This window comes from Saccopteryx leptura, chromosome 4, assembly GCF_036850995.1.
Source record: "Saccopteryx leptura isolate mSacLep1 chromosome 4, mSacLep1_pri_phased_curated, whole genome shotgun sequence".
NCBI classification, from domain to species: Eukaryota; Metazoa; Chordata; class Mammalia; order Chiroptera; family Emballonuridae; genus Saccopteryx; species Saccopteryx leptura.
The window spans coordinates 224,213,383-224,235,458 of NC_089506.1; the positions used below are offsets into that span (position 1 = coordinate 224,213,383).

At 56.6% G+C, this 22,076-nt stretch overlaps 2 protein-coding genes across 8 annotated transcripts in view; both read left to right on the top strand.

Annotated features, from left to right (window-relative positions):
- The window catches only part of LOC136404021 (lysine-rich nucleolar protein 1-like), a 360,920-nt gene that overhangs the window by 254,191 nt on the left and 84,653 nt on the right, over window positions 1-22,076 (top strand). The gene's annotated exons all lie outside the window — the stretch shown is intronic.
- On the top strand, window positions 489-21,393 carry LOC136404016 (G-protein coupled receptor family C group 5 member B). Of its 5 annotated transcripts, none has more exons than XM_066383494.1 (4): window positions 489-631; window positions 10,620-11,633; window positions 18,999-19,111; window positions 20,397-21,393. In XM_066383494.1, exons 2-4 carry the CDS (start codon window positions 10,628-10,630, stop codon window positions 20,439-20,441), a joined length of 1,164 nt encoding a protein of 387 aa, XP_066239591.1. In that variant the 5' UTR covers window positions 489-631; window positions 10,620-10,627; the 3' UTR covers window positions 20,442-21,393. The 5 variants fall into 5 exon arrangements, with proteins under 5 accessions (XP_066239591.1, XP_066239592.1, XP_066239589.1 ...); XM_066383495.1 differs by lacking the exon at window positions 489-631 and adding an exon at window positions 892-912; XM_066383492.1 differs by lacking the exon at window positions 489-631 and adding an exon at window positions 982-1,092.

A 22,076-nucleotide genomic window follows, 5' to 3' on the forward strand; every position in this document is an offset into this window, starting at 1 on the left:
CTCAAGTTCTGGGGGTGTTTAGAGGAACCCTGAAGAGTCTGGTCTGCGGGTCACCTAGGAACCAGCCCGGTGAGAGCAACGCGTGGAGGGCAGCCTCCCAGGCACGGTCAAAGCAATGCCGCCTCAGAGGGCACGGTGAGCGAGGAGTCAAGGTACCTTCTGCCGAAGCGCGAGCCTGCCGGGATCCTTCCAGCCGCCGCCGCAGGGAGGGCGCCGGTCCCGACTGTGCGCAGAGCGTTTGCGAAGCGCAAAGATGGTGACCCAGGACCTCGGGGTGTGAGCCCCCCCCCTCGCGCGCCGCGAGACAGTGGGGGGCATGTGTGTACGGGAGTGATGTGTATGGTGTTGGTGTTGGGGATCCTGCGTTTGGACCTACAAGAGGGGTGCACCATGTGGACGTAAGAATGTGCTTGTTGGCCAAGGACGCGGGTGTTGATCCAGTGTGCGCAAAGACACAAGGACACGTGGGGAGGTGGCGAGGGGGACGAGGAGTGCGCCGAGGCGGAAAGGGCCGCGTTCTGACTTGCGTGGAAGAGGCGAAGCCGCGCGGGGTGCTCGGTGGTATACCGGGGCGATGGTGACTCCGGAACGCGCGCCGCGGAACCCTCTCTGCGTCCTGGATCTGGTGCCGGTATGTTGTGGGGAAGCTGCTGTTTAGGAACCCATGTTGGAGAGTGCCCTGCGGGGGTGGGGGGGGTGTTAAAAGGCCCTCCCCACACCGGGACACTTGTGGGACTGTCCCTCCGTGTGTGTGTGCATGTTCCTGTAACTGGATCAACCTGGAGACGCGTTCGGCGCGTCTTGAGTGCTTATGACGCACCGTGGACATGGGGGGAAGTGTCCCTCAATTTGGGGTCAGAGAGAGGGTGACCTCAGTGCTGCGGCCAAGGACCGAGAAGCTTGCGCCGCTGGGTGAGCGTTACCGGCGGAGGTTGGGGTTCGGTGCGCAGAGGTTAGCCAGGCGGCGGCAGAGACTCGGCCTCCGAGGCCCCGGGGGCGGGACCCGCCGGAGGGGCGGGGCGGCGGCCGCTGCAGCTGCGCGGGCCGGGCCTGGGGGCGCCTGGCGCAGTGGCGGTTCGCTAGGGCGATGCGGTAAGGCCTGACCGGGCGCGCGCGGGGGAGGGCCGCGGCCGCGCCGCAGAGATGTGACTCGGGCGGAGGGTCACCGGGAGCGTCGGCGCTGCGGGGCCGCGGGGCGCGGTGAGTGCCGGCCATGCTGCTGGGGCGGAGGGCGCTGCGGAGACTCCAGAAACTTTTCTCACGTAGACTTGGGACCACTGGGGGGGGGGGGGGGTGTCTACTACTTCTAGTGCTTTTCTAATCCCCCCCCCCCAGGGGCTGGTCTGTTGGGGAAGATGGGGGATCCGAGTGCGGGGCATCTCGGAGCAGGACGGGCAGGAGCGGAAGCTGGGGACGTCCGGGTGGGAGGGGGCGCTGTGTCCCAGGACCAGGTGGCGCTCCGAGTCTCCGAGGAGAGTGGGGGCGAGCACAGGCAGAGGGCAGCGAGCAGTAGTGTCCAGCATGCCCGAGCGACCCGTCCCGTGGGCTGAGTCGCCGGCAGGTACGTGGGGGCGGGGGGGGGGGGGCTGACCGCGGATCTGGCAGATGGAACTGGGGGGCACAGGGGCGGGCTTGGGGGGGGGGCGCTGCCGCACCTGCCGCAGGGGTTGGGGGCCCCGCTGGAGACCGGCGGTGGCTGCGCACTGCCGGACGGGGAGGGGACACTGCGGACAAGCGGCCGGGCTGGGGGACCCAGGAGGGGCGGCCGCACACAATGGCGGGAGGTCGGCGTTTCTGTACCGGCCGGGCTGGGGGTGAGGATGAGTCCGGTGCCGCGTCCCTCTCCGTGAGGGACACGGACGCCCATCCCGGGATCCCCGCCGCCCGCACTCGCCTTGGCCCGGGCGGGGCCTGAGGGGGGGGGGCACCGACCTTGCGGCAGAGGAGCGCCCCAGCGCAACTCACGGTGCACCCCCAGCCCGGCTCAGACACACGCGCGCAGGCCTCGGCCACCCACTCACACACACACACACTCACACACACACAACTACACACACACTCACACACACACACACTCACACACATACACACACACACATACACAAACACACACACTCACACACACATACACACACTCACACACACATACACACACACTCACACACACACACACTCTCACACTCACACACACACACGCACTCACACACAAACACACACACACACTCACACACACACATACACACTCACACACACAAACACACACACAACTACACACACACTCACACACACACACACTCACACATACACACATACACAAACACACACACTCACACACACATACACACACTCACACACACACACACTCACACATACACACACTTACACACACACGCACTCACAAACACACACACTCACACACACAACTACACACACACTCACACACGCACTCACACACGCACTCACACACACTCACACACACTCACACACATATACACACACATACACACACACGCACTCACACACACTGCCCCCCCCTTTGCTAAGGGGGCGGCTCCTACAAGCGCCAACACAGGCCCCTGAGGAGTGGCGGGCAGCGGTGTCCAGGCTGGGGCCCCGGCCCACGCGCCACCTTGGCTGCCCCACTGCGCCAGGTTGAAGTGGGGGGTCCGGGGGCACCTGAGCAGAGCCCGGGAGGGACTGGGGGCTCTTCGAAAGACTTAGCGAAGTTAGTGAGGGAGACTTCAGCCCGGAAATCCAACCAGAGAGACTGACTGGATTTAGAGAAATTTTCCTCGGGGTGGGGGTGGGGGTGGGGGCGAGCTGTCGGAGGATTCGGACTTGAGTTGAACTGCATGCAAATGAATGTAAATAGGATGCAAATTGGCGTCTGCGGTCTGGGAACCCTCCACCCGGCCGGTTCTGTTTTGAGACCAGAGTGGACGTGTCCTATCTGTTCCCTGCTGTAAGTCGGGGAAAAGAGGGGGACAGCTTAGTTGGGAAGGGAAGAAGATGGAAGCGGGAAGGAGTTGCCATTTGAGACACAGCCAGCAAGACAGGTGGTCTTGTTAGAAAGAGCAGCTCAACATGTTCGTTTATTCATTTGTTATGCCAGTAAGTGTGCCAGCCGCCGGACTGGGTCTGAGACCCGGGGGGGGGGGGGGTGACCCCGGGGGGGGTGACCCCGTGGGCGAGGAAACACTGAACCAGTCAGTGTAGAGTAGACCGTAACTTCCGATTCGGGTCAAGGCTACCAGGAAAACTAAGTAGGACGCTGTTAGAGGGGGCCAGGGTTTGTTATGTACAAGGGGAGACTGTTCTGGGAGTGACGTTTTAGGGGAGGCCCCCTCCTGCAAGATGCCCCCCACCCCACCCCCAGCGCGCACGGGGAGATCTTGGGGAGAAAACCCTGCAAATGCAACGGGGATGAAGTTAGAAGGACTGAACAAAGGCCGTTGCGGCTGCAGCTCCTGAGATGTATGTATGTGGCCGGGGGTGGAAGAGCTGGATCGTGCAGACCAGACAGACCTGGGTCTTGTGGACCACAGAAAGGACTTCGGGTTTTATTCTCCTTGGGCCAGTAACCCCCCCCCTTATGGAGTTTTGAGTGGGGAGTCATGGGATCTGGTTTTTAAAAGCTCTTCCAACCTCCACAAGGACACAGAAAGCAGCTTCTCCCCCATTCTGCCTCTGGAGATCGTGGGGCGCGGGGGGGGGCCTCCTAGGATCCTTGTGCAGCTTGCTGGGCTGTTGGAGGGACCGCGTTGGGCCTGGTCAGCCCTGTCCATGCACTCAAGGAGTGGCTCAAGATTTAAAATCCACGCCTCACTTTTAAACAGTTCTTGCCCTCCCCCAAGCAGCCCCCACCCAGAGCCCATGGGGCCTCGTAAACACTTCCACCCAGAGCTTCCTAGGGGTTCTTCGTCCCATTTTCTCCTCAGAATTACAGCCCAAGAGGAACCATCCAGCCCAACGGAGCAGCCAAGGATGCAATTTGCATTTAAATGATTGCTTTTATTTACAAGATCAGAGCTGCTTTGCATATTCATGTGCAAAGGGCTCCTGTTCCGGCAACCTTATTTACTGACCTTTGAGTTGATTAAATTCGAGGTCCCCAAACAGACTCTGGTGGTGTGGGTAGTGTTGGGAAAGGAAGATGATAAAATACTAGTGTCGCTTGGAAAGATAACGGAGGGAGAGATTGTGGCTCTCGGAAAGAGCTTCGTGTCAGGAAACCTTGTAACAGTTTCCTCCGGCCCAAGCAGGAAGCGCACCAGCGGCTCTTCGGGGGAGTGGGCTGGGACAGAGTGTCAGGCTGGGGTGCTGGGAAGCGGGCTCTGCAGCCCCTCCTGGGTCCTGCCAGGCACCGGGGGTGGGCGGGAGGTCAAACCACAGGTGCCAAACCAGTGGTGCCGTAGAAAGGCCTTGAGGTCAGGATTTGGGAGAAATGGGTTCTAGCCCCAACATGGCCCGTAAATTCCAGTAAGCCTCAGGCCAAGCAGGACTGTGGGAACCAGGATTGTCTTTTTAATAAGCAGGAACCCTCTAGACCCTGTGTGCCAGGCACTGTGCTGGGTACTTCACCTGCCTCTGTCACACCAGCCCTTTGAAGGCAGCCCTGTGGTTATCTGCCTTTTCCAGACAAAGAGACAAACAAGGGTCAGAGAGATGCAGTGATGCTCCCTGTCACACCTCTGTCTGGCTTCCCTCCTGCTCCCGGGGAGACTGATGGGAATGTTCATTCTGTGCCAGCTCGTCCACGTCCACGAGCACGGAACCTGAGCCCCGCCCTCGCCCCCTGAGCCCCGCCCTCACCCCCTGCTGCTCGTTCCTTTTCTTCCCATGATCCGTGCCTCCCCTCATCTTTGGAGAATGTGGGTGTCAGGTGCCTCTGATGATCTAGGGCTCTGGCGAGGGCGCTGAGCAGGGTGAGCTGAGCAGGGTGAGCGGCCTCCTCGGAGCCCCGCTGGTAGCGGCCTGAGTAAGGCTTCCCAAGCAGCAGAGTTGTAGAACTTGCATCTCGGGTCATGGGGCGGGGGGGGGGGGGGGGGGGGGGGGGCGGAAGGAGGGGAAGTTGCTTTCCAGAGAATGGCCTGTGTCTTGCCTCTGGGTGCCCAGGCCCTGACTCCTAACCAGAGACACCCACTGTCAGGGCACGCGGGCTGGGCTCGGGTACTCACGGTCTTCACCCTCACAGTGAGGTTCCCACTCAGGAGAGTTTTGGGGGTTCCCAGGGCAGAGTATTCCCAAAGGCATCGCCGGTCGCACCACCTCAGGGACCTCTGCGTGGTGTGCGATGGGGCAGGTGGACACACACCTGGGCGAGCCCCACCTCCGGCTGCCTCTCAGTGGCCATCGGCCTTCCTGAGGAAACAGTCAGAAAAGTTCACAACGTCAGACCAGGGAGCATCTGCCAGTCTTTTCTATTTATTGAAAAGACACTTTATGTAAGAGCTTACTCTGTGTTAACTACTGTCTTAAACCCCGATTGTTAATTATTTTCATCCCAACAACAGCCCTACTTGATGGCTACTATTAGCACCCCCATTCTGCAGATGAGGAAACTGAGGCACGAAAGGTTAAATCAGCTGCCCAGGGTCACCGGGTGCTGGGTGCTTGGTGAAGAGAAGGGCGAGGGGTCCAGCCCTGCCTGTGGCCCTCGTGCAGGGGGCAGCGTCCAGCGTCCAGCGTCCCATCACAGGGACGCCTGCCTGCATTCTCTCCAGCCTCTGCGGGCCCCAGGTCTCGGCGATGTGGAGTGTGCTTCTCCACTGCCCGCTGGCTGCTTCTGGCCTCTCTTCAGGGAGAGAGAGTGTGAGTCCTTGTGTGAGTGTGTGTGAGAGAGAGAGAAAGAGAGAGAGAGAGAGAGATGCAGTGTATTTAAGAGCATCTGAATGAGTCACATTTCTGGGAGCCGGGCTAGCAGCAAAAGCAATTAGTAATTAGTATGTGAGCTGAGTCTGGCACGTTCATTCACGTTATTCGTTTTTCCTTTTGACGAGCTGCGTGCTCCATCCCCCAGGTCAGCTGTCATCTATTCATCGGATCCCAGTCCGCCTTCCCTGGTGGCTGCCTCAGAGCCTCTCATCCGTCTTGTTCAGTTTGGGGCTCCTGGAGGGCAGCTCACCCTGCCGTGGTGGGGGGGCCCCAGGTGGCCAGGGCAGCAAGCTGGGCTTTCCTGACAGGAGACACCGCCTGCCCGGTCTCAGGCGGGCTTCCCCGCACCCCTGTTACGTGTGTCCGAGCTTTTCCAACCTCGGTGTACCTCCGCATCTGTCCCCCCTCGGGGCTCGTGGAAAGGGTCCTGGAGCCCGTCCCCGAGAGTCTGCTCTCTGACCGGGTCCCGGGTGACGCTGCTGCCGTAGCCCATCCAAGGGTGAGAGTTTGATTCAGACCTCTTGGACCCTCAGTCTCGTCCTCTATGAGAACATCGGCCCTGCTGGTGGCCTGAGAGCCGGGGACCACAGTTAGCTGTTCATTCATTCAGCAACTGGGTCGTGAGCTCTCAGCGCCCGGTGCTAGGCGCTGAGAAATGTGTGCAGAACAAGACAGACAAGGGCTTTGGGATGGGGTGACACACCAAAAACAGGACTGAAGGAAAATAATTGAAAAATGGTGGCACAGCGACAAAGACACAAATCAAAAGTGCTGGCACGGAGCCGTGAGGGGGTGAGGAGGAATGAATGTGGATAGACTGGCCCAGAAAGGGCTCACCAGGTGACGTTTCTACAGCCCCGGTCTGTGGTCAGAGCGTGCAACAATAATGGCATTGTGCGTCTCTTGGCTCCTCGGCTTCCTCGCTGTGTGAACTTGGACAGGCCGCCTGACCTCCGTGTTGCCTTTCCTGTAACACAGAGACAGGAACAGCCCTCTCGCTTCATAGTGTCCTGGTGCAGACTGTAAACATGTCAGCAGGTGACACGGCAGAACGCCTGGAGCGTAGTAAGGATGGGTGAGTCCACAGTTACTGCCACGGTCCCGCTGGCAGGAATAGAGAACTCCGTAGGGCGATTCTGAACTTAGCCCTCCTCCTGACTACCCTGGACGTGGTTCTACAGAGAGGGGTGGCTGTGGCCTCGTGGGCATCCCTGGTAATGATAATCGAGACCCAACTGAGACAGCTGGACCCTACGAACACCCTTGGCTGCCTAGATTTGGGGTATGGAGGATTTTCTGGAAGAAAGGAGTCGCATGATGTTGGGGGAATAATAGAACTTCTCTGTTGGCAAGTACCACAAACCCAGCTCAAACTGGATTAATCCATCAAAGGGAAGTTCACTGGCTGCTAGGACAGCAAATGCCGACCGTTCAACGCACTGCGTTAGGACCCTGTTCTATCACTCGGCCATTTCCTTTGGGTCAGCTGTCCTCTCGAGGACAGGTTTTCTTCCTCTGGTGGCCAGCAGGTCCTCTCCAGCTCTGGGCTTAGCTCCTTTGAGCTTCGAAGACCTCTTTCCAGTTCATTCTAGCAAATGGCTTAAGGCTGGCCCTCATGATTGTCTTGTGGGGCTCTCTGCCTCTCCAGGAAGCAGTCAGTGTGGCCAAGGGTAGGACGAATGCCCTGGTGGGCCAGGCCTGGGTCAGGTGCTAGGATCTAGGGCTGGAGGTGACTGTCTAAAGAAAAATCAGGAGCTCCTTTCAGAAATAGGAGAAATGGATGCTGGACAACAGCTGTCCTGGGAAGAAAGGGTACCTACCACCCGTGGGGATGAAAGCAGAGGTCAGGGGTGTGTCCGCTGATCGTGAGTGACAGGAGTGGGAGCTCGGGGGCGGGGCCACTGCCAGGACCGGGTTCAGACTTGCGGTTGCCATCTTGGTTTTCCCGTCATCCCCCGCTGGTTTCCTTGGTGAGTTCGGAAGGGAAGGGAAGGGAGCTGGGAAACCGAGTCCCGATCTGCAGCCAGGCCCGGAAAGGGCAGAGACCCTTCAGAGAGTGAGTGGAGGCATCTAAGGAAGGCCGTGTTCTGGCATGGAAGGGCATGGAAGGGCCGTGAGCTGCGGGCCGGCAGCTCAGAGGCCTGGCTGGTCACGTGGCATCGTCCCCGTCAACTCTGACCCCGCACGCGGCCTCAGACTTGCTCGACTGCGGAGCTGCTGATATTTGGGGCCAGATCATCCTTTGTCGAGCTGGGGGAAGGAGACCGGAGCTTCTGGTGCCTTGTACGATGTCACGCAGCATCCCTGGCCTCTACCCATCAGATGCCAGTCGCACCCGCCATCCCAGTTGTAAAAACCAAAACTGTCCCTAGACATGGCCTTAAACGTTCCCTAGGGTCCAAATCAACCCCGGTTGGAGACCACCGACCGGGGGAGGGTGGGTCAGTGGGGAGAGGGGTTGGGGGTCAAAACTCCAGAAGCACATTCCTCCCCCTTCTCCTCCCGGCCACGCTGGTGGTGAGTCTGGCTGCCCCGGGACCGTGAGAGGCTGCGTGGATTGTGTCCTGTTGTCACCGCTGAGAAGTCTCAGTCACGTTCACCGTGGAGGGGACGTCTGGGGGACGCCCATCGCAGTGTCGGGGAGCAGATGGCATTTGTTTCCAACCTACCCAAGTTCTGACGTCTTTCATTCCTGGCGAGCAGCAGCTCCGGCCAGGACAATGTTTTTCCAGAAGGGATATTCGTGGGGGTATCCCAACGGGGTGTGCCACAGGAGTCGTGTCGATAAGCAATTTAGCATGTCCAGAGCTGAGAATCTCACGGTGGTGTTTTCTTTCAAATGGGTTTGTTTCAAGAACTCATTTAAAGAGTCAGTTCAGTAAATAAGTACACGAGTAGCTGAAGGGACGCTCCGGTGACCGACGTGGCAGGGCCACCAGTTAGTGACCGGACACTGGGCCAGATTGCTCGTGTCTCGGAGGCGTCCCCACCCCTGGCGTGCTGGAGTCCGGAGGCCGTGTGAGAAGAGCATCTCTTGCCAGGAGCCTTCCCTGGCTCTCCTGCCTTCTCTCCTCTTACAGGCCAAGGTGTCTGTCCCGGCCGCCCAAGGCTCCTTCCTGGATGGTGGCATCAATAATTTATCCCAGTCGATGGTCTCCTGGCCAGGGCAGGATCGGAGCTGTTCACAGGATCCTGCAAAGGATCAGAGAGAAGGTGGTCGATACTGCATTTACTTAGCGAAACCCCAGGGACCCACTGGAGAGGCCCCGGGGCTGGCTGTGCACTTGTGGGTGGAGCTAAGGCGGTGAGTTGGGTTGGTGGCGCCTAGAAAACGGGAACCGAGAAGGGCTGTCCAGACCACGGCTTCCCGGAGGCTGGGTTCCCCTCGGCAGCAAGGAGTGGTGGTAGGGGGTAGAAGAGGCAGTCCTGGTGACTCCAGCTTTCTCCTAAGCGTTTACTTCGGGCCAGGGCTTGAGTCGGCACCAGCGGTTCTCATCCATGATTTCACCCCACCCCCCACGGGAGACATTTGGCAGGGCCTCAAGATCTTGTGGGGCGTCACCACTGGGGGAGGTGGGTTGCTGTGGGCGTCTAGCGGGGTGGAGGCCAGCGATGCTGGTAGACACCCTAACACTGCTCAGGACAGTGGCAGCAGTCAGTGACCAGGTGTTAAGGGCCACTAGTTTCAACGTTCAGAAACCCTGTCTGTGCTGATGAACAAGACCGCTGGCCGTGGAGCAAGACAGGAAGGGAGGACGAGAGAAACAGAGTCCACGGGCGCACAGATGGCAGGCGTGATTAGACGAAGGAAGACAGAAGAGGCTCTGATAGGGAGGAGTGGGCGGGTGACCTTGGCCCGGGTCTGAGTGGATGACGGTGGAGCCCAGACCAGCGGAGGGAGGAGCCGTTTTCCGTGCTCGGGGTCAGGAGAGCACCGCGGCGAGCAGAGGGAGCCAGGAGGGCTGTGAGAGGTGGGTCAAGGCCGTGGCCGTAGCAGCTGTGTGGCCGCCAGCGTGCGTGGGGGCTGGACAGTGCACCCAGGAGCATCCTGCGGGCGTCCCTGGGAGAGAGGGGCTTGCGTGGGTCTTTGGGAAGTCTCGGAGGGGGGTGAGATGTGTGAGGACTCACGGTGGAACCCTCACTCAGAAAGAGGGTTCATGTTGGGTCCAGGGTGCCCCCTTTGAAATTCTGAACGGCTCCTAGGAGCTGTTCTGTGACCTTGGGCAAGTGTCCTGACCTCCGCGGGGACTGGATGTGTTGGACTTGTGGCCCGGGGTGAGTCATCCCGACAGTGTTAGCCGTTAGCTCGGAGGGATTAAAAACGGTGATGCATGCTCCTCCCAGCACAGCCTCGCATGGAGAATCTCTTTAAAGTTTCACTTTATTCCCTCATTTTTGAAGGGGTCAGATGTGGCCTCAAAGCAAAAGAACACGAAAGGGTTTTCAGAGAGAGGGAGTCTCCCTCTCTGCGTCTCCTCCAGACACTAGCGGTGATGATTCCTGGTCATTCAGGAGGCCTGGCCAGAGGTGCCGGTGGGACCCAGAAGGACCTGGCCCTCCGCTGCCAGGACCGGCTGTGCTGCTGGACACCGTGGGCCTTTTTCTGGGTGTGCAAAGGCGCCACGAGGGGCTGGCAGGCTTGGAAGGAGGTGGAAAAGAAGTCAGGAGAGTGGGTGTCTTACAATGAACTGATCTCTCTTCCCCATCCCCTCCCTCCCGACTCTTCCGGAACGTTCCGGCGTCAGAGAGAAAGATGAGATCCCGCCAGGTGCTCGCCTTCCTCCTGCTCTCCGTGGTCGCCTCCGGGGCCTCCGAGAACTCCAGCACGTCCCGGGGCTGCGGGCTGGACCTCCTCCCTCAGTACGTGTCCCTGTGTGACCTGGACACCATCTGGGGCATCGTGGTGGAGGCGGTGGCGGGGGCGGGCGCCCTGATCACGCTGCTCCTGATGCTCATCCTCCTGGTGCGGCTGCCCTTCATCAAGGCCAAGGAGAAGAAGGACCCGGTGGGCCTCCACTTCCTCTTCCTCCTGGGGACGCTGGGCCTCTTCGGCCTGACCTTCGCCTTCATCATCCGGGAGGACGAGACCATCTGCTCCGTCCGCCGGTTCCTCTGGGGCGTCCTCTTCGCCCTCTGCTTCTCCTGCCTGCTGAGCCAAGCCTGGCGCCTGCGGCGGCTGGTGCGGCACGGCCAGAGCCCGTCGGGCTGGCAGCTGGTGGGCGCGGCGCTGTGCCTGATGCTGGTGCAGGTCATCATCGCCGTCGAGTGGCTGGTGCTGACCGTGCTGCGCGACGCCAAGCCGGCCTGCGCCTACGAGCCCATGGACTTCGCCATGGCGCTGGTCTACGACATGGTCCTGCTGCTGGCCGCCCTGGGCCTGGCCCTCTGCACGCTGTGCGGCAAGTTCAAGAAGTGGAAGCAGAACGGGGCGTGCCTCCTGGCCACCGCCTTCCTCTCCGCGCTCATCTGGGTGGCCTGGATGACCATGTACCTCTTCGGCAACGCGGAGCTGCGGCAGGGGGACGCCTGGGGCGACCCCACCCTGGCCATCGCCCTGGTGGCCAGCGGCTGGGTCTTCGTCATCTTCCACGCCATCCCCGAGATCCACTGCACCATCCTGCCCGCCCCGCAGGAGACCGCGCCCAACTACTTCGACACGTCCCAGCCGCGCATGCGCGAGACGGCCTTTGAGGAGGACGTGCAGCTGCCGCGGACCTACATGGAGAACAAGGCCTTCTCCATGGACGAGCACAACGCAGGTGAGCCGCCCGCCTGTCCTCCCAGGGCCTCCTCTCTCTCTCTCCCTCTCTCTCCCCTCCCCCCCCGTGGGGACAGGGGACCCAGGGGCAGCCCTGGGACATCAGAGCCCACACGTGTGGACCCGTGTGTGGAAACAGGGGCAGACATGGATTTTTATTTTATTTAGACTATTTTATATAAATTGCCAACTAGTTGACTATAAAGACCCAGGTTTCTGGCTTCTTTTGAGAAGCCGGGTCTGGCCGCGCCCGGCCTCCTCTCCCGGTTGGGAGCTGGGGAGGCGCGACCTCTTCGCTTCCTGGCCTCGCGGCTGCCCCTTTAAATGGGGGTCCACTTTCTGTCTGCCACATCCCCTCCCTTCCCGGCTTTCCCCTGACTGGCCGGCCGCTCGTGCATGGGAAGGGTCATCGCCTGACTCCCTCAGAAGCGTTTGCATGTGCAGCCCGTGTGTGAGACGCCGAGGCGTGATGTTTGTGCCCCCTCCTCTACCGCTGGCACCAAGAGTGTATGGATTTGAACCCTCAAGTCAGAGGTCTGGGTTGAGATGGGTGGCTTTGAGTAAGTTCCCTCACTAAGCCACAGTTTAATCATCTGCAAAAAAAAAAAAAAAAAAAAAGGGAACAGTGTATCCCGCGGAACTGTTGTGAGAGGTGACATGCTGAGTGTGCGGTACCGAGGGGCTTGTTGCCATGGTACCTGGCACGTTGGGTGTGCATCACAGGTGAGTTCTCCTGAACACAGAGCCCAGGAACAGTGCAAGTGGGTGACTTGAGAGGTCAAGATGGGGATCGTCTCCGAGTGCCCAGAGGGCCCTGCTGGGGACGTGATGAGGAGCAGAGGCTCAGAGCCTGGCCAGGTCCTGGTGTCCCAGGGTCACCACCTCTGACTGGGCTCCTCCTGGAACGGGGCCCTTTTCATCTGAGTCCCGGGACTCTCCTGGGACCTCAGTGGTGATGGGATTACCTGAATCGGATGAAAATTTCTGTCCACTCACTGGGGGAATTGGTCTGTCATTATGTCGAGTTCTCAAACTCCCAGTTACACCCAGAAAGTTAAGAACGTGGTGATCCAGTTTCCTCGTGAGAACTACTAAAGTATTAAGGTCTTCCCAAGTGAGGATGGCTAACCTTGAGTGTGTGCTGATCGTGGACTGGGTACCACTCTGAACATTTTAGTTGTCGGTCTCATTCAATGCCTCCAGTAACCTGGCGAGGTCCATTTGGCAGAGAAGAAACTGAAGTATAGCCAGGGTGGGGCCCCCGGCGGGCTGATCCCAGAGCACACACGCTTAACCCCTCTGCCATGGAATTACTCTCCTCAAAGCATGTTGCCGTCCACGTCCCTCAGCAACTCGATGTGTCAGGGGCACTCTGTGCCTCGAAGAGACAGAGATGATCAGTCCCAGACTACAGAGCAGGAAACGGAGGCCACCTGTTCTACACAACACGGATAAGAGCACAGCAGAGCGGGGAGGGGGAGAGTGGGTGTTCTGACCCACATTACATACACCCTGTCCTGGAAAATGCAACCAATACATCGTATCCACACAAAATGCAGAGGGTCCAGGGGGAACCACAACCCAGGTTGGTACCAGCCAGGGCTGCCTCGGCTGGGTGTGGGGGTGGCGGGGAGGCTACCTCAGGTGCCTCCACCCCCTTCTGATTCACACCCTGATGCATCCCAAAGCTAGTGACTTGTCCTTCAGTACCACTTTATTTTCCAAAACAAAAAGTAGCTTTGTTGTTTTTTTTTTCCGATGACAAAAGATCCATAGGAATCATGTAGAAGGTTCAGCAAGTAGAAATAATAAAAATGGGTTAAAATAGTCTTGCCCCAAGGCAGCTGGTTCTGAGTGGTTGCTCCCATCTTGCCAGACTCCTCTAGATGAGTGCGAACACACGGTCCCTCCCTTCCCCCCCACACAGACACACACACACACACCCCAATCCCACAGAGCCATTTTTAACTTAACGGCATATTAGGATCACTTGAGCAGCTTTGAAAAATCCCCAGTGCCCCCCCCCTCCGTTCTCAGCTAGTCTCCTCGGGTCTAGGTAAGTTTGAAGCCCTCCACGGGACTCAGAGGTGTGAGCAGGTGGGAGCCCCCGGTGCTGTGCCGTGTGCTGTGCTTCTGTCCAGGACGGTGGCCGCAGGGCTGCTGCGTCCGTCTCTTCAGGATACGCAGCCTCTGTCGGGCTCAGTGTTCCGATCTTCGGCCCCCACACAGGCCCCTTGTTTCTGGTTCTCTGTATAACGTCAGGCTGCAGTGGACATTTATTGGTTGGTTTTTTGGGGTTTTTTTGCATTTTTAAAATTCCTTTTATTTGCAATTGACATTCAATATTATACACTGCTCACAAAAATTAAGGGCTATTTTATCACTGCACATTCGTTTTGAAATATCCCGTAATTCTGATCACAAAGATGAAGGGATATTTTATTGCTTCATGTTCGTTTTTGAAGTCTCGTCTCATTTTTGTGAGCAGTATATTAGTTTCCGATGTGTAACTCAGGGGTTAGACGTTTATGTACCTCACAAAGCCTAGTACTCACCTGTCACCATACATCGTTATTACAGTGTTGTTGACTGATTTCCCTGTGCTGCCCTTCACATCCCCATGGCTACTCTGTGACCACCAGTGTGTGCTTCTTAATGCCTTCACCTTTCACCCAGCCCCCTGCCCCCAGCCCCCCTCCCATCTGACAGCCGTCAGTTTGTTGCAGTCAACATTCTTATCCATTCATCTCTGTGCCCATAATCAACGAACTCCTTGCAGAAACTAAATAAAAGTTCCTAGACGGCACCTAAAGGTCCCTAAAGAATCTGTACCTTTAAATCTTGATATATCCTGCCAGGCAGCCCCCCAGGACAGTGGGGGCAACTTACTGTCCCCCTTTAATCCTTGCATCACAGTCCCGTTTCCTCACGTCTTCACCGACCTTGAATGTTATCGGACAGTTTTTTGATAGCCCTGTTTTGCATCATCCCAAATGTGTACCCACCGAAACGTCCACGGGACCAGGCAGAGTGGGCTCTGGGCAGGGCCAGTGCCCTCGAGAGCGTCCAGGGAGGCTGAGTGGGCAGCCCGGCTGGGTACTGCCTGTGTTCTGGACACCCGTGCCCTGCCAGTGGGGGAACGCCTGGGCACCCTCGCCGGCCACACCGAGAACAGCGGCTGTCACCTGTGGTGCTGACCTCAGCCAGCTTGTATTTTAGGGAACCGAGCCCCACAGAGAGCCCGACCCGGGAGCTACCGTGGGCCTGTCTCCCTTGCATTTTAACCAGCTAGCCTTTCGGGCTCTCTCCCCTTGCATGTGGGCCCTGACTCTTGACCACCTGGGAAGCCACACCCCAGCGACCTCTGCTTCTTTATTTTCTCCCCCATCCCAGCTAGACCCTGATATATACAACCTTGCCAGCCTGCTGTTTATTCATAAGTATCAGCCAGGCATGAGGTATGTGAGTAAAAAGATTAAAATACTCTGAAGGATGTAGCACCTCCGATAACATCTGGGGGCGTGTTCACAAGGCGCAGTAAGTGTTTACCTTTTGAAGGCGCAGGAGAGAAGTGTCCTCTCTTCTGGGAGGGGGTTTGGGCTGTTATCCGATATCATCAGGGCCAAGGGCGGCTGAAACTCTTCCCCTTGCCAGTGGCAGGCCCTGAGTGGGCTTGGGGCCGGGGCCCATCTAGCCTCACATGCAGACTCTAAAGAGGGCAAGGCCGGCATTCAACCTCTGATCTTTGATGCATGGGGGGGGGGGACCCTCTTACGGATGAGCCTTGCTTGCCTTTCAGAAGTGACCCAGGTCAGAGTAGGGTGTTAGCTGGGATTCTTGAAGTTGCAGGTCATAAAAATCTGATTTGAACAGCGTTAAGCAAAAAAAAAAAAAAAAAAAAAAAAGCAACAACAATAAATGTACTAGGGACAAGCTTCAGGAATGGCGAGAGCCAGGAAGCTCGAGGTGACAAGATTTGGTCCATGTCCATCTCTGAACTCGGTGAGCATTGTGACAGCCCACAGCTCCGGGTTTGCAGAAAGTCCCAGAAGAAAAGGAGGACATTTCCCAGGAAAGAGGAGCAAAAATCTCAGGGTTAGCTCTGATTGGACGTGACGGCCCTCCCATGAACCAATCAGCATGGCCAGGGAGATAACGGTGCCCTGATTGGCCAGCCCACTGGGAGGCTTGGGGAGAAGGCCGCGGTAGCCAACCCTCGGGACCTTGAATGGGGCAGGGGTGTTGACCAGAGGAGAAGCATGAGTAGCCACTGCAGAGAGAGATCCGGGGTCAAGGCACCCCACAGCTGGGCCGCAGAGCGAGACTGTTGGCACCAGACCCCCCACACACACAGCGACGGGCGCTGAGTCTCGGTGTTAGGAGGGACGCTGTGCTGTCCGGTCGGCCCTCTCTCCGGGCAGGTCTAGGCTAGGAATTGAGACTGGTAAGCACCCATCCGTGGACGGTCCCTCTGTCCCCTGCTCCTCCTCCTCTCCTCCCCCGGGAAGGTGTCCGCTTGCTCAGCAGCTGCACAGGGCGCCGTGACAGGCTCGGAGCTGATGAAGCGCAGGAGGAGGTCCTGAGTGTGGCCTGGAGCTGCGTTCTGTTCCTTTGGTCCAGTCTGTGCGGACCTGCCCCCGTGTCACTGACGTTCAGGTTGCTTCTGAGTTCTTAAGTGTGGTGGTTAAAAACGTAGTATTTAAAGCCAATAGAAACAGCGGGACAGTGAGGAACATGGATGCTCTGATTGAATTCTAGGGCGAATTCTGCCACTTCCCAGCTGTGTGACCTTGGGCAAGTGACTTAATCTCTCTGTGCTCCATGTAAAGTGAAAGTAATAAAACGACCTGTTGTGCTATAAAAATTAAATGAGGGCCTGACCTGGGGTGGCTCAGCGGTAGAGCGTCGGCCTAGCGTGCAGAGGACCCGGGTTCGATTCCCGGCCAGGGCACACGGGAGAAGCGCCCATTTGCTTCTCCACCCCTCCGCTGCGCTTTCCTCTCTGTCTCTCTCTTCCCCTCCCGCAGCCAAGGCTCCATTGGAGCAAAGATGGCCCGGGCACTGGGGATGGCTCCTTGGCCTCTGCCTCAGGCGCTAGAGTGGCTCTGGTCGCAACATGGCGACGCCCCAGAGGGGCAGAGCATCGCCCCCTGGGGGGCAGAGCGTAGCCCCTGGTGGGCGTGCCGGGTGGATCCCGGTCGGGCGCATGCGGGAGTCTGTCTGACTGTCTCTCCCCATTTCCAGCTTCAGAAAAATGAAAAAAAAAAAAAAATCAAATGAGGGCTTGCCCTGGGGTGGCGCAGTGGATCAAGCATTGACCTGGAACACTGAGGTCGCCTGGTCAAGGCACCTGTGGGAGTTGATGCTTCCTGCTCCTCCCCCTTCTCTCTCTCTCTCTCTCTCTCTCTTCTCTCTAAAAATGAATAAAGTCTTAAAAAACATTTTTTAAAATTTTTTAAAAAATTAAATGAGTTAATTTTTTTTTTCTCAGTGCCTGGCTCCTGGTTGGCACTCTATGAAGATTAACTATATTACCAAGATGATTTTGGTCCCTGCCTCAAGGAATTTGCAGAAATCCCAAGCTCTCTTGCCATCTTTTAGTCGGAAAGATAACTCCCTTCGGGGAAGACTTTGAGGAGAAGCTGTTCTTAGCAGAGCCCGCAGCAAATGTGAAGATAATGAAGATGCCATCACACATTTGAGATGGGCTTTTGTTCTGACTTTTCAAATAGCACTCCTACTTTCTCCACTACTATTTCTAAAAATTTATTGATTTTGAGAGAGAGAGAGAGAGAGAGAGAGACGAGTTGCTGTTCTGTTGACCAGGCATCAAACCTGCAAACTTAGTGTCTCAAGGACCAGGCATCTAAGCCAGTGGTCCCCAATCCCCAGGCTGCGGACTGGTCCCGGTCCATGGGCCATTTGGTACTGGTCTACAGAGAAAGAATAAATAAGTTACATTAATTCCGTTTTATTTATATTTAAGTCTGAATGATGTTTTATTTTTAAAAGAATGACCAGATTCCCTCTGTTACATCCGTCTAAGACACACTCTTGACGCTTGTCTCGGTCACGTGATACATTTATCCGTCCCACCCTAAAGGCCAGTCCGTGAAAATATTTTCTGACATTAAACCGGTCCGTGGCCCAAAAAAGGTTGGGGATCACTGATCTAAGCAACTGAGCTACCCAGCCAGGGCTCCACTGTTTTTTAATAGACTGTTTTTTTAGAGTAGTTTTAGGTTTGCAGAACAATTGAGTACAGGAAATACAGGGAGTTTCCACCAGCCCTCCCCTGGTTTCCCTGTTATTACCAACTTGCAGTTGCTACATTAGTGTTGCAGTTAGTGAAACAATATTGACACATTATTATTAACTAAAGTCCATAATTTATATTTTAGAGGTCACTCTGTTTGCACAGTTCTGTGGGTTTAAACAAATGCATAATGTCAAGTAATCAATCATTATAGTTCCCATACAGAATAGTTTCAGTGCCTAAAAATGCCAACAATTCATCACCATCCCCGAAACCCTATTAATCACAAAATTTGTTGCTCTCTGGCTTTGCCTTTTCCAGAATATTGTAGCTGGAATCCTACAGTAAGTACCTTTCAGAGACTTCCACTTAGCAATATGCAGTTAAGCTTTCTCCCTTTTTGTGGAATTAGGTTTTTCTTTATTAAAAAAAAAGGGAGGGGGGATCTTTAAAAGTACACGGGGAATAAGAAATTCCACTTATCCACCTTTCATAAGTTAAAAAGTGCCTGCCTATTTTTCTGTCTTGCCTTCAAATCTTTGTGGGTTTTTTTTTCTTACTTAGAAATGACTCTCCCTGTCTGGTTGGTGGCCCTCTGTGCTCTTCTCCGTCCCTCTCCTGGGAAGATGACCGCTGCTGTGTGCCTTGATGTCCCTGTTCTTTCCTGCTTCTGTGTTTTATCCAGAAACAGTGGACAGTGCTGAGTGGTGTGACGTTGAACTTAACACGAGTGGCGTTCTGTAGTGAGGGGGTCGCCTGTCAGACTCCTCTGAGCGGATGCAGAGGGGCTTGCCACCTGGGACCTGCAGGGGCTCAGGGGCTCAGGGGGGAGGGGAGGCTCCTCCCTGTCCGCCTTCAGCAGCCCGCAGCCTGGACTCCACCAACCTCTCAGCCACACTGAGATGGGTTCGGCTCCAAGAGAGCCAGAGAACAAAGCCCCTTTGTGACTTTTGTTTGGAATCAGGCTTGTGACAAAGGGGCGGGGGAAGGGGGAATGTGTGCCCAAAGCCTGGTGTTGATGCAGGGGACGAAAACAAAGTTCTCTCTCTCTCTCTCTCTCTCTCTCTCTCTCTGGTTTTGTGTTGCTTTCTCCCCCCACCCCCACTCCAGCTCTTCGGACAGCAGGATTTCGCAATGGCAGTTTGGGAAACAGACCCAGCGCCCCGTTTAGAAGCAACGTGTATCAGCCCACTGAGATGGCCGTGGTGCTCAATGGCGGGACTGTAAGTATCAAGCGGTGACGTTTTGGCAGGAAGCCCAAAGCAGCCTGGGGGGGAGGGCAGCTTCGACAGGGTCACTCTCTGCAGAGGCTGCCGGCCGGCCAGCTGAGACCGGGTTCAGATGGACACCCTGTAGCTAGGATGCATGCAGACCTTCCATTTTTCTCCCCCTCCCCTTGACCCCCACACAGAAGACTTCCCTGGACTCAGTGTGCCACCTGTCTCTATTCCTTTGAAAAGGCCCCTCTTTCTTGGGGCTCTTGTACCCTCTGAACTCTCTGGTCTCATTATACAGAAGGTACCCCTCTCCCCCTAGGAGGCGACCTTTAGGAAAAGCCCAGAATGATCAAGTCCTGGCTGAATTATTTTTTAATAAAGTCTTCCTTCTATCTCTGTGCCCCAGTTGGGTGCCAGGTTGTCCCACCCACACTCCCTCATTGCTTAAGAATTGTCTTGAGGAATTCAGGTGATTATCATTTCTCTCCCGTGAACAGAAAAGCAGGTTTGTTGCTGATGCCAAACAGACCTTCAGCAGAATAGTCACTTTTTGTTTTGCCTGTGTGAACATTTTTCTTTTTTTTTTTGCTTCTCCACCAATCTGAAGATGTCCTCCCATCCCCACATTTAATTTCCAAGCATAGCTCCATGCTTTTTCTGAACGACACATGAGCCAGTTTACATGCGTGAACTGGATTTTTCCATTCTTTCTGTTCTGTGCCAAGTCCGTAACTCCACCTGAGCGTCTTTTGTTTCTGAGTAAGTCAGGGACGGTCTTTGATCTCCAGAGGGCACTGGGATTCCCCTGGCCTTGTGAGGGCTGTGCTAGGCAGTGGTCTGCATGGGTGTGGGGCAGCTTCCGAGACAAGGCTCGCCGATTTGCATTCTGCAGCCCCCACGCCCTCCATGGGACTGTTTCACTGTTGGGTGCCCGGAAAAGCCTAAGTCACGGCATCCACCCGTGCGTTACAATTGATCAGGTGAGAAAGTGGCCCCCTGGGTCACCGGTCAGCCCTGCTGGTCCCTTCAAGGCACAGAAGCACCCTGGCCTTAGCACGTGAAGTGGGTGTCTGGGTAAGGAGACACACGCTCTTCCGGGGAGCGTGACCCCAGAGGAAGGGAGGTGGCCTTCCCCAGAACCGAGCACACAGACTGGCAGCGGCTGCCTCCTGTCTCGGGAACGCCCGCGCCTGCTGGGAAACCCGGGTACTGACTCCTGGTGCGCGGTGCTCCCGCGGTGACGTTGACCTTGCCCAGCACGGAGTTCTTAGTGTGTTATCCTTGTTTCCAGATCCCAACCGCTCCACCAAGTTACACTGGAAGACACCTCTGGTGAAGGACTTAAAGTTCCCGGGAACTCTGACCCATTCTTTTCCCCCGGCTGTGTCTCTCTTGAGGGAGGATCAGTAACAGTAGCTAAACAAGGCGGCCTCACAGCCAGGAGAGTCGGAAATCCTAGACAAGGGGATTTTGTGTAAATGTGAACACTGCTGAACTGAAAAGCTAACACCAACTGCCCTCCCTGCCACACGCGCGCGCTCTCTCTCTCACACACACACACTCATACACACACTCATACACACACTCATACACACACACATACACACACACACAGACACACACAGAGACACGTACCAAACCAACCTCAAGCCTTGCAAACTAAATCAAAGCTAATTGCAGATAGTATTAGGCTCACTTGGACACGTGGCCAGGAAGACTGTCCTCAGAGGGTAGAGCAGAACCCAGTTCACAGCCGGTGGGCCAGGCGGGTGTGGGTGGCCTTGGAGGTCCCCAGAGCATCGCCCCTCCTCGACCCCTGGTGGCCTCTTGGGGACAGCTGTCGCTTTGAGGAGGAACGGAGGGGGGCCTGCATATTTCAAGGGAGTCGGCCGGGAGCAGTTCAGGAGGTTGTGGGGGTGATTCCAAGAAGAGGCCCAGTCGACACGTGGGGTGAGCTCTCCACAGTGTGTCAGAGAGAGGAGACGCTGTCCGGGAGGTGAAGTGACCGTCCTGTTTAGAGAGCGGTGACCAGCCACTGTCCCTTCCGGTGGCCTCTGAACCAGCGTCCGTGGCGGGAAAGCAAGTCGCTGGCTTCCCTGGCGTTGCCATAGCCACGCTCTGGCTGGGGGCAGCCGCATCTCCTTACCGTGACTGTCTCTTCCTCCCCTGGTACTTCCTAGCACTCCTCCGGACCCTCCCCCAATCCCCCCCCCAGAGGCTAACACGGGACCACCAGCTTGGAGGCCGGGGCCAGAGCCAATTTTCCCAGACGGTGCCCGTGGCGGGGTGTCCCAGGGGCGCCCTCCAGGATGGAGAGGTGGCGGCCGCCTTGTCTGCAGTGAGTTCTGCAGGGTTTCCGTGGAGATAGTGGGAGTTCCAGGCTGGGGTGGAGCCTTCGGGGCTTTCTTGCTGCTTTTGGAGTGAGTGGGGTCCGTTTTGGAAATGGTTTTCTGCACATCCAAGAAAAGGGGTCTGGCTCTCCAGAGCCTGTCGCTGTCTGTCATGGTTTCCATTTGTCCTCAGCAAGTCATTCCTTGGTTCCTTGGCATTTCAGACAAGTAGGCCATCGAAGCGCCAGCTTTCTGCACTGTTTGGCCAGCATAACCACTAACGATTCGAAAGTCTTACCCCTGACCACGCGGAATGTATACAGGAGGTTGGAGCCTTTTGCATACACTCTAATCGTGATATTGCTTTTTTTTTTTCTCTGTAAAACAACCCATAAGCCTTTAACCTTTTAAGGAAAATGGAAAAGGTTAGTGTTTGTTGAGGGGGAACCGACCTCTTCATAAGCTAATGTATCTGAGCTGAGTGTGTTTTAATAAACCTGGTTTTTCCTGAGGCCCTAGTCTCTCCTGTGTCCTGTCCAGCCCTGCCCCTCCTCCACCTACCCACCCAGCCTGGCAGAGCCCGGGGGTGACCAAGGCCAGTCCAGCCAGCCCGGTGTGTCCCTCCTCCGGGTTCTCCATCC

Excerpts from the sequence above, each read along its gene's own strand:
- LOC136404016 (XM_066383490.1), top strand. The coding sequence starts at position 1,522 with ATGCCCGAGCGACCCGTCCCGTGGGCTGAGTCGCCGGCAG. Across the intron at positions 1,562-10,619 it reads GTGGGCTGAGTCGCCGGCAG|AGAGAAAGATGAGATCCCGC; the intron begins GTACGTGGGGGC and ends TTCCGGCGTCAG. Across the intron at positions 19,112-20,396 it reads TGGTGCTCAATGGCGGGACT|ATCCCAACCGCTCCACCAAG; the intron begins GTAAGTATCAAG and ends CCTTGTTTCCAG.